Genomic DNA, 11,155 nt, shown 5'->3' with positions numbered 1-11,155 from the left:
TTTTTCTTCCTACTTTAGTTAAGGAAATTGAGGCAGGCAGAGGTTAAGGAGCTTGCCCACAGTCACATAGCTGATAAGTGCCTGAGATCACATTTGAACTCAGGTCTTCCTGATTTCAGGCCCAGCTAGACCTGGGCCCCCAAAACTCCCTATGAATGCTAGCAAAATACTAACCAAAATATTCAGCCTTCCTACTTGGCTTCTGGGAGAGCAGCTTGGAGAAAATGGAGCTCCCAGTGCATAGGACAGGGGACAGATATATTGTATCAGCTTCCAATCTGTAACAATATTATCAGCCCCCACTCAGTGTCTGGCTACAAGCAACCTCAGAGGTCACCTCCCTTGCTTGGATGTAAGTGACAGATAGGAGACCCAGGCTCTCTCCCAGGACCTGTTGAAGACAGGTAGACCCTGAGAGGAAGCAAGGTGGCTCAGTGGATAGAATCTCTTGCCTGAAGTCAGGAAGACTCATCTTCCTGAGTTCAAATCCGGCCTCAGAAACCTACTAGCCCTGCGGTCCTGGGCAAGTCACTTAACTCAGTTTGCCTCAGTTTCTTCATCTGTAAAAACTGAGCTGGATAAGTAAATATAGCAAACTGCTTCAGTATCTTTGCCAAAAATGGGGTCATGAAAAGTCAGACGCACCTGAAGGAGCCATTCTAATGGTGGACAGGTTTTGGAAAGCAGCTGGGGGAGACCTATGTAAGAAACACTCCCAAGCCAGAGACACAGAGATACAGACAGGTGCGTATACAGACATCGAGACAGAGACATGGAGACAGAAATACAGAGCCTGGAGCCAGAGTCACACAGAGATATAGAGTGACACAGCCAGAGACAGAGATACCCACACATATTGACACAGAGGCAGAGACACCTAGAGAGACAGAAAAACGGAAACACTGAGACAGGGAGAAAGTGACATAAAGTGACTCCTAGCCAGACACAGGAGCTCAGATACAGAGACACACAGGGCCAGGCAGACTGAAGAAGGGAGACAGCCACAGAGAAAGGAACCCGCCAGGTCCTCCCTCGCAAGACCCTGCCCAGGACGGTCCTCTGACTCCAGGCTGCAGAGGCTGAGATCGCCCCCCAGGGCAGCGAGCAGCCCTCCCAAACCCCGACAGCCTTCAGCGAGGGGGAGGCACGGACGTCTCGTGACTGCGGCCGTAATCACGGGGGTCGGGGAGGGGGGACAAGGTGAGACGTCTCCTGGCTGTCCCTTCCCAACCCCCTCCCCCGCGATCACGGCCGCTGGGGCTGCGGTCCCTTTAATTCGGCCCTTGGCTGTGGAGGGGGGCGAGGCAGAGCCACGCGCAGAGACGTCGCGAGGGGCGGGGGGGCGGGGGGCGGTGCCGACGAGGGTGCGGGCGGGGGACCGGGCGCTGGGACTGGGTTCGGAGCTGAGGCTCGGGGCGGGGAGGGGGCGTCACGGAGGGAGGGGCCGCGGGCGGAGGCAGGCAGGGAGGGGGGCCCGGGGGCAGGGGGCCGGGCCTGGCCGGGCGGGGCGGCCGCATTACTCACGCTGCTAATTGCAGGGCGCGGGGAGCCCCCGATCCGGGCTCGGCGCTTGCCTGCCTGTCTGTGGCCCGCTCGGGCTCCGGCTCCCGCCGCCGCGGCCCTTTAGAGCTCGGTCGGTCCCCGGCCCGCCTCCAGCCAACCCGGCCGGTGGCCCCGAAGCCCCCCCCGGGCAGGCGTCCGAGGCGGCCTCCCCCGGCGCGCCCGGGCCGGGGCGCGGATGGGCGGCCGCGGGGGCAGCGCGGGGGGCAGCAGCCGGCGCGCCGCCTCCGCCTGGACCTCGGCCTTGGCCTCCCCCTGCGGCTGGCCCGGCCTCCCTGCTCGATCGGGAGCCGCCTCCGCCTCCGCGGCCTGGACCGGGGCCTGGGCCCCGTCGGCGCAGAAAGCCCGAGCCCCCGGCGCCCGGCCTCCGCTCCTGCGGCCGCAGCCGCGGTCCCCTCGGGGCCCCGCACTCCGGGCTCCGCGCTGAACCGGCGCCTCTGCCTCCGACGCCCCCGACGCCCCCTGCCCCGGGCTCCCCCGGTCCGCCCCCCATGGCGGAGACCAAGATCATCTACCACATGGACGAGGAGGAGACGCCCTACCTGGTCAAGCTGCCGGTGGCCCCCGAGCGGGTCACGCTGGCTGACTTCAAGAGCGTGCTCAGCAACCGGCCGGCTCACTGTTACAAGTTCTTCTTCAAGTCCATGGACCAGGACTTCGGGTCAGTGGCGGCCTTGGCGGCGTGCGCGGCTCCCGGGGCCCTGCTGGCCCTGCCTTTGCTCTGGCTCTGGCCTTGTCCCTGTCTCTGACCCCATTCCTGTCTCTGACTCCGGCCTTGGCCATCTCTCTCTCTGGCTCTGGCTCTGGCTCTGGCCCTGGCCCTGTCACTGGCCTCGTCCCTATCTCTGGCCCTGTTCCTGTCTCTGGGAGGGGGTGCATTGAAGGGTTCAAACCTCTCCCTACCCCAGGGCACCTGTTCCCTGACAGAGGGGTGGAGCTTCTGGCTGGGGTCCTTATCCCCTGTCCCCTCGTTTGTGCCTCGGGCTTAGTGTGTGTATATCAGTGGGGTTCTGGGGCTCTGCAGCTATGACTGGGGTGAAGTAAGCCACCCCATTGTGGGGACAGAAGTATTTAAGTGAGGAGAGTCCTTCCTCCTCCATCTGAATGTCAGCACTGACCAGGGTGGGTGGAGGAAGATGGGCCCTCTCTGGCCTTGGCAGGGTTTTTTGCCCTCTCAGACTCCTGGCTGGGCTGGGCACGCAGGGTTCTGTCCCGGGAAGGCCAGGCTAGGCCGCTGAAGCTAACATGGCTGCCCTGGCCAGAAGGCCTTGGGAGCTGGCGAGGGTGCCGGAGTTGGGGGGGGTGGAGGGTGCACCAGTGTGAAGGCAACTACACCCTCCTATATCAGCCGACTCTGGCCCCCACCTCTCTGATACCAGAGGAGTGGCTTCCCCTTCCCCCAAGCCTAAGAGACGGCCCTACTCCCTCCATTCTCAAGGGCCTCTCTCAGCATCCAAGGGATTAATGGGAGTTAAGAGGTGGGGGCTAGGACTGTGTCCTGGCTGAAACCAGGAGAGTTCCTCTCCTTCTCCAGGATCCTTTCTTGGGGAGAGGTCAGACCCTGTCTCTAGGGTCTCCCTGTCTCCCTGACTTGATGGCAGCATGCTGGCTGCCCACCACAGTGGCTGCCCACCATAGTGGCTGTCTACAGGGCTTAGGAATCCATTTTCTGAACCCCAGAGTCTGCTGGGTACCTGTTACTTTTCCCAGTCTCATTGCTGCTGTTTTCTTAGGAGGGGCTAGTTAGCCAAGATGGAGCTTTTCCCTTCTAAAGCTGGTGCTGGGGCTCATTTAACTAGGGCTGAATCTTTGCTAGCCAAGCCTGAGTGGGCCCTCAGCTGAACATCCTCAGCCCTGGCCCATTTTCTGTCCAGTGCCCCACTGGGTTTGGCTGGTTGACCTCCCTCCTATCGATTAGGCCTGGTAGGGCCTCTGACTGTGCCCTTGTTTACCAGCCACTTTCTGAGAGTTTGACATTGAAAATCATTTCCTGGTTCACATGGTTGCCTGCTGCCTCTGGCCCTGAGGAGGGCTGCCTGTTTCAGGGCAACGCTTTGGGGAACTGAGGCTTTACCCTGAGCAGCATTTGAACCCTTGGGGCTCTATGGGGAGCCAAGGTTTAGAGGGGCCAACTCTGGGGAGGCAAGGGCAGGTGCTAATTCTGTAGTGTCAAACTCAGAAAGTGAGATTCCAAGGGAGTCTCTAAGTTGTACATAATCTCTGTGGGGGAACATACCGACTTAGAAAGCTATGCATTAACATTATCTATGTTCTATTATATTTTTTGTTAAATTTTTAATATGACTTTCCAGTTACATTTTAATCGGGTTCCAGTCTCACTCAGAACTGTTGCATTTGGGATAGTGCATTTGACCGCACTGGTATACAGTAGAAAGGAGACAGAGGGCCCAGGTTTGAATCCCAAGAGTCCAATGGAATTCTTTGATTTTAGGAGCAGTATCATCAGTCACAGGATGTTAGAGAGAATGTCTTCCACTTCCAAAGTTGTGTGACTTTGGGCAGATTCCTTCCTCTTTCTGGGTCTCAGTTTCCTTATCTGTAAAATGGAGGGGCTGGACCAGATGACCTCCAAGGTCGCTTTCAACTTTACATCTGTAATCCTGTGGTTTCTGCTCCAGAGCAGGGGCTCTTCATCGTAGATAGGGTTGAGAGCTGCTTTCCAGTTATCTCTGAGACCTTTCCTCCCTCCTTCCCCCTCTCCCCAAGCTGAAAGAGCTCCAGACCCCTTTCTGGGGTGCCAGGGGTAGAGACAGAGGATCCTCATGTCTGCCTAGCTCTGAGATTAGTTTCTCGTGCTGGACAGCGCTGAGGCCCCCTCCTTAGAGGTTTTATTGGCTGGGAGGCCTCCGCTACTGAGCCAGTTCTTGGCCATTGGGGGAGGGGCATCAAGATTTCCCCCTCCCCCCATCCCTGACCTCTTTGCAAATCGAAGTCTGGTTTTGGAAGTTGCTTTTGTAAGCTCCTTTGTGGAGCTGGGATCGTGTATTCTGGCCTTGAGCCCCAAGACTCGAGTCTGGGGCTGCAAAAAGGATTGGTGCGTCTGGTGGTATCTTAGGGAACCCTTCGTGTGGGTACACCCACTTTCTGATGACCCAGGCTCCCGGTCTTTTGGGGAAGTCTGGCCTGGGGGAGGGGGGACTGGGATGCCTGGCCTTTCATCCCTGGGGTGGGGGGAGCTTCTGGGCTCTGTTCTGCTTGCTTGTTCATCGTATTTAACCTCAGGTCCCATTAAGCCCTAGGTTTATGGAATCTGGGGCTGGGCTCTGGGCCTGGGGTTCGAACTCTAGGGAGGAGGAGTAACCGAAGGAATAGCCTTCCCCAGGGCCTGGTTAGACCTTAAGTGACCCACCCCCCGCAACCTTCAGGCTTTCCCCTTCTGCTGAGTCTTAGGGCCAGCCAGGGCCTCCACTCTTCCCCTTCGCTTTTCACTCCTCTGGATAATGGCAAAATTGCTGGATTTAATCAGAGAATCCAGATTTAAATCCTGGCTTTGCTTCCTTCCCCTTCTGGGGCCTTAGGTTCTCTATTTGTAAAATGATGGGATTGAATTTTCTTGCTCTCTGAGGTCTCTTCCAGTTTGGAATGTGGGATCTTGTGAACTGGGTTTGGCCCATACTCTGCTACTTACTTCCCCCACCCCTCACCCCCCAGTCTCTCCCCAAGGCTTAGCTCTCAGCCCATCCTGAAAATTAATCTTGGAGCTTAGAAAGGAAAGTTCTTTGAGCAGGATCTTTGATTCAGAACTAGGAGGCCCTCATACCTGTAGATCTGGGGAAGCTAGAGGTCTCCTTGACACCTGCTGCCACCTTCCCATCTCTCCCTCACTTGTTTCCATAAGAAATGCTTTCCTGGTAGAAGAACCAGCAGGTGAGGTATCAGAGAACTGGGCTCTCCTTCTGGATCTGCTCCGGATTTAAGGTGTGACCCCCAGGCCAATATCCCCTGTTGGACTAGCTGCCCTCTATATCCTCTCCCTGCTTTGACAAGTTAGGTGTTCTAATCAATATCCCTGCTTCCAGTCTCCAATCCAACCTCAAATACTCAAAAACTCCAGGGGATCTCTGATCCCATCAATTTGGAGTTTTCTTCAGATGGTGTACAGATCAAACAAAACCCATTTGTCCTTGTCCTCCCATTAGTTTTCCCCTGGGGGTCTCCCTAAAGCACTGGGCCTTTTGAGGGTACCTGTGGAGCCCTTAGGGCATCCAACTATCATCTTCCACCCTCAAGTTTCTTGCACAGCTGTCAAAAGCCTTTTTAAGTCTGACCATGTTACTCCCCTCCTAAAAAATCATCAATAGCTCCCTATTATATAGCATCAAATATATACTTTTCAGCCTGGCATTTAAAGCCCATCACAATCTATCCAGATATTTCCCATTATTCCACTTCATGCAGTTTTCCTTCCTTTCAGCCAAACTGGCCTACTAGCTGCTTTGGAATCCTTTATTTCATCTCCCTGTACTGCCCTGGGAATCATCCTGTTCTTCGACTGAACCTTTCAGAATAGTTAAGATAAAGCATTTATTAGGGTGCCTATGGCCAGGGCTCAGCTCCAGTGCTTCCTCCTTTGGGAAGCCTTTCTTGATTCCCTCCCTCTTCCCCCTTCCTTGTAGCTACCTCTCTCTTCCTCCTCAAATTTGTTGTTCAATTGTATCTGACTCTTTCTGACACCTTGAGAGTTTTCTTGGTAAAAATACTGGAATGATTTACCATTTCCTTCTCTGGCTCATTTTACAGATGGGGAAACTGAGGCAAACAGAGTCAAGTGACTTGCCCAGGGTCCCACAGCCAGATTTGAGTTCAGGTCTTCCTGCTTTATGCACTATGTTGCTACCTAGCTGCTCTCTACCTCTGATTTATCTTATAAGCTTCTTGAGGGCAGGAGCTGATTTTGATGGAGCCCAAAAGGGAAGCCATGGAATTCAAGCCCTTTTACGAATGAGGAAATTGAGGCACAGAGCCATGAAGTGACTTGCCCAGGACCTTACTTTTTCTTTGCCACCTCAATGCCTTCGGTTATAATGTCAGCATCACCACTGTCATTGAATGTTAGAGCTGGAAATATTCCTTAGGGGTCATTTCTCGATCTTGTGCCATGAAGTTTCAAAACAAAAATTTGGTAACTATTTCAATTTAATCAGTTTCCTTGGTAATCCTATGGATTTTTATTTATGCATTTAATAATATTATTCTGAGAAGGAATCCATAGGTTCACACACACACACACACACACACACACACACACACACACACACACAAAGGTTAAGGACTCATGAGAAATTAGAAATAGTGAGACTGAGGCCAGGGTCGTTCTGCTTGTAAGTTGCAGAGAAGGAATTTGAAAGGGGGTCTTCCAGCTCAAGATACAACGTTCCATCATGCTGTGATTCCTCCTGTCAAAATCCTGTCTTTGGTGTTGGGGGGGAGGGGTTTGGGTTAGAGGACCGCTTAAGCTGTTAGGTTAGGGCCGATGTGAGAGCCTCACCCAGCCAGAGGGACGTGCTCTGGCTAGGGCATCAGATAGACCAACTGTACCATCAGCTCTCAGCTGTCCATCTGCCCTGGTGTTTGTTTGGCCCTCAGTGGTGAGAGTTGGTGACAGATTCCTTCAAATCCTTTGTCCTCCCCTGCTGGGCGGCTTTGGTAGAAGGCATTTCCTTGTTGGGAGTTCCCCACATGAAGGAAACTTACAGGGGTGACCCCAAAACGGCGATATGTAAATGTGACTGGGCACCTAGGTGGCTGAGCCCCAGGCCTGGAGTCAGCTCAGACACTTACTAATTGTGGGACCCTGCCCAAGTCACTTTACTCTGTTTGCCTCAGTTTCCTCATCTGGAGAAGGAAATGGTAAACCACTTGGGTATCTCTGCCAAGAAAACCCTCAGTGGATTCACAGAGCTGGACATGTTTGAAATGACTGAACAGCAAAAATAAAGGTGAACTGTTATCATCAGACTGGGTTTTCCCAACAACCCTGCGAAGTAAGTGTTATTATTATTGTCACCCCTGTTTTACAGATGGGGAAACTGAGGCTTAGAGAGGTAAAGTGACTTGTTTAGCCTCATGTGTCAGAGATAGGGCCCAACCCGAGTCTTCTGCGTACTCTATTAGTCCATACTGCCTTTTTTCTAATTCAGGCTTCTTGCCTTGTACCAGAGCTCTGCAAAAACTAACAGTAATTATTATATTTATCGTTACTCAGATCCCTTCAGGCTTGACTGAGCCATCCCCACCCCCACCCCCAGCACTCCTTTCCCTTGTGCCTAGCCTCCACGTCCTTGGCCCTGGGGGCGGAGCCAGTAGAACCTGTGGGGAAGGTGGGTACAGGGCAGTTACTCTCTGGGACACTATTTGGCTTTTTTACCCCCTTTGTTTGTTTGACTTGGTTGCTTTATTCAGTGGCCTCAGGCAGAAGCTAATGAGGCCAAGGTCAGGGTATGTGGCTTTTGGGGAGTCCGGGAAGGGTTAGCTTGGTCTAGTGCTGACCCTTGACCTCTACCTCCTGCCTGTGCTTGTACAGGAGGGAGGTGGGGTGGGGCAGGGCGGGGCCAGGAGTGTGGCTGGCTCAGTACAAACACAAAATCCCTCCCAACCAGAACTAAAAAGATGCCGTCCAGGAATGTCAGACGTGAGGAGGGACCCTAGGACTTGGAAGCATACAGGTCTCAGGGCCGGAAGAGAGTCCATTGGCCATCTGGTTCAATCCACGCCCCAAAAGAGAATCCCCAATAGCAGATTACCAACCGGTGATGGGCCGGTTTGCTTTTCCTAGGGTGGGGAACCTTCTGCCTTGAGGAACTTAGAGGGCCGCATGTGGCTTTGAGGTGGCAGATTCCCCACCCCTGGACCAGGCATTCCTAATCTGGGCCACCTATTCTCTTTGTAATTTCGATAACTCGATTTCAGTCTAATTGGTTTCTCTTGTAATCCTGGGTATTTCGTTTTATGCATTTAAAATCATGGTTCTGAGAAGGGGCCCGGTAGACTTAAGCAGCCTGCCAAAGTGGGGAGGTGCCTGACACCCAGAAAGTTAAGAACCCCTGATTAAAGACTTGCCAAAGCATCTCCTTATTCTCCTTTGAAGATGCCTCCCATTGTTCTGAGGGCTTTTCTAGAAGCCTAAATTTGTTTCTTTCCAATTTCAGTTCAGTGCTCCTAGTTCTTCAGTCTGGGGCCAAGCAAGGTGGGTGTGATCTTTCTCAGTTCACTGGTGTCTGACTCTTCATGACTCCATTTGAGGTTTTCTTGGCAGAGATACTGGAGTGATTTGCCATTTCCTTCTCCAGCTCATTTTACAGATGAGGAAACTGAGGCAAACAGGGTGGAGTGACTTGCCCAGGGTCACACACCTAGGAAGTGTCTAAGGTCAGATGTGAACTGGAGGGGATGGGTCTTTCTTCCTGAAGGCCTGGCACTCTATGCACCATGGCACCCTTAGCTGCCTTCCTAACCCTCAAAGACTGGAAGACAGCTGTTGAGACCCACTCTGAGTCATCTCTGTTCCAGGTTAAATCCCTCTACTCCTACAAATCCTTAATCTCAAGGCCCTTCTTGTGCCCTCTTCTGGAGACTTCTCAGAGCCTTGAATGTAGGAGCTGGAGCTGAGCATCTCACTCCAGGTGCAGACTGGCCAAGGCATATCTTCCTCATCTGGGACACTTTCTCTCAACACTCTAGCCAATGGTGTTACCAGCTTTTTTTTTTTTTCATCTTTAACCACCACATCACAGTGTTGTCTCAGTTTGACCTTGCAGTCCACTAATGCTCCTAGGTCTTTTTCAGATGAATTGCTATGAAATAACAGTGACAGATACCCAGGTTTCCCTCCAGGGGCTTATTTAGGTGCCCCGATTAGAAGTCCAGTCTGCCTTTCCTGACACCAAGTCTCTTTAATAACCTTGATCTGGTTAAGCTATCCTCTTCCCTCCCTTACCCCACTGGTGAGGGAGGCAAGGAGAGAAGAGATGCTCCATAGAGGTCAAGCATTCTACTACCCATTAAACATGGCTGACCCTCAAGAATCTTTTCCTGGTCAGTCACCTGGACTCCTTCCCATGGCTGTCTGTCATCCAGGTGCTTCTTTCTATAAGTGCTGTCCCTTTCCCCCCAGAGGTTGGTGCCATCTGCCTCCTTACCTGGAGCCTTATACCCACTTACCTTTGTATAAGGAGCAACCCTCATTCATTCCTCCTCTTCTGGCCTCCCCTCCCCCCAGGATTTTAGTCCCTGGAAGGTTGGGGTGGGGGAGGAAACCTGTTTTGTCTTTTATGTTTGACCCAGAGTCAGGGCTTGTAAAACTGAATTGAATCTAGGCCCAGGCCTGATGCTCAGGGAAACTTTCCGTCTCCACAGTAAGTCAGTCATCCAGTCTCTCTAGAGGCGTTTATTAAATGTTTATTAGGTTGTAAACTCCTTGAAGGCAGAGACTGACTTTGGCCTCTTTTTGTATTCCCAGTGCTTAGTACAGTGCCTAACTGCACACAGTGGGTGGTTAATAAATGACTGACCTACTACGTGCAAGGCACTGTGGTAAGAGCTTGGGATAGGAAGACAGGTGATCCTTGGCCTTGTGGCTCTTAGACTAGAATGGGGAAAAATCTAGCAAACACATATGTCCAAACAAGATAGAAAGAGGGCAGATGGGAGGACATCTCCACAGGGAGATGTGGAAAGGCTTCCATTGGCAGTAACTGGACGGGTCCTGGCTTTGACCTTGGAAAGACTGAGCATCGCCAGACGTTCCATTGTGGAGTCCACCTTTGGACATGCTTCCTCCCTCCCCTGGTTGATGCCAACATTTCCATCCTTCTGCTTCATCCCCTCTGTGGATGCCCTTGATCCTGTATTGGGAAGTCAGGCCCGTGAGGACCATCCTCAGTCATTCACACCATAGTGTGAATGAGTTGGTAGAAGCCTTTCTTTAGAAGAAACTTATGAGGGAACCAAGTCAACAAGCATTTTATTAAGTATTTACTTTCTACCGAGTACTGTGCTAAGCTCTGGGGCAAAAACACCAGGAGGGGAAAAGGTCAACAGCTTTTGAGCTCTCACTGTTTTTCTGGGGGGCTCCTCCCTGGGTCCTGCCTCTCAGGAACAGGCTGAGTTTGGATCCCAAGTACACAAGAGAGCGGATTCCTTGTTGGGGTGGATCTGTGGGGGTGGAGGCTGACGGCTGGGCAGAGCTTTGAATTTGATGTCTTTCCCTTCCACACACCCCCAAATCAGGCGGGGATCAAGATCTCGCCAAGAATTTCCCAGGTGGTGGAATAATTGGGGGCAGGAACATCACTGTAGGAGGCTGGGGCAGGGTGAGGGGATTGGGGGGTGAGGGGGTGCCTCCTGGGCTGCTGAGGCTTCATGTTTCCTGATAATTAGTCTTGCCTTCTGAAAGAGATTAATTACCGGCAACAGTGGTATCTAGACTCAGATCCGTATATATAAAGGGAAGTCAGGCATTTTTCTGACAAATGGGCGGGTTTTTCCCTATTTGTCATCACCCCTGCAAGGAAGCACTCTAGTTCTGTCTATATTTGCTTGGGCCCATGCCCGCCTCCCTGGGGCCCTGCAGAGA

The 11,155-nt window shown here is 52.7% G+C and overlaps 1 protein-coding gene across 3 annotated transcripts in view; it reads left to right on the top strand.

Annotated features, from left to right (window-relative positions):
• The first annotated feature begins 1,910 nt into the window (after positions 1-1,910).
• Positions 1,911-11,155, top strand: part of DVL1 (dishevelled segment polarity protein 1) — a 44,859-nt gene continuing 35,614 nt past the window's right edge. For all 3 annotated transcript variants that reach the window (XM_072608484.1, XM_072608485.1, XM_072608483.1), the window contains exon 1: positions 1,911-2,221. In XM_072608484.1, the coding sequence (XP_072464585.1) occupies positions 2,052-2,221 (170 nt within the window). In that variant the 5' untranslated portion in view covers positions 1,911-2,051. The remainder of the gene's footprint in view (positions 2,222-11,155) is intronic.

The sequence above is a fragment of the Notamacropus eugenii genome, chromosome 5, assembly GCF_028372415.1.
Source record: "Notamacropus eugenii isolate mMacEug1 chromosome 5, mMacEug1.pri_v2, whole genome shotgun sequence".
Classification (NCBI taxonomy): Eukaryota; Metazoa; Chordata; class Mammalia; order Diprotodontia; family Macropodidae; genus Notamacropus; species Notamacropus eugenii.
This window is presented reverse-complemented; position numbering and strand designations above follow the sequence as displayed.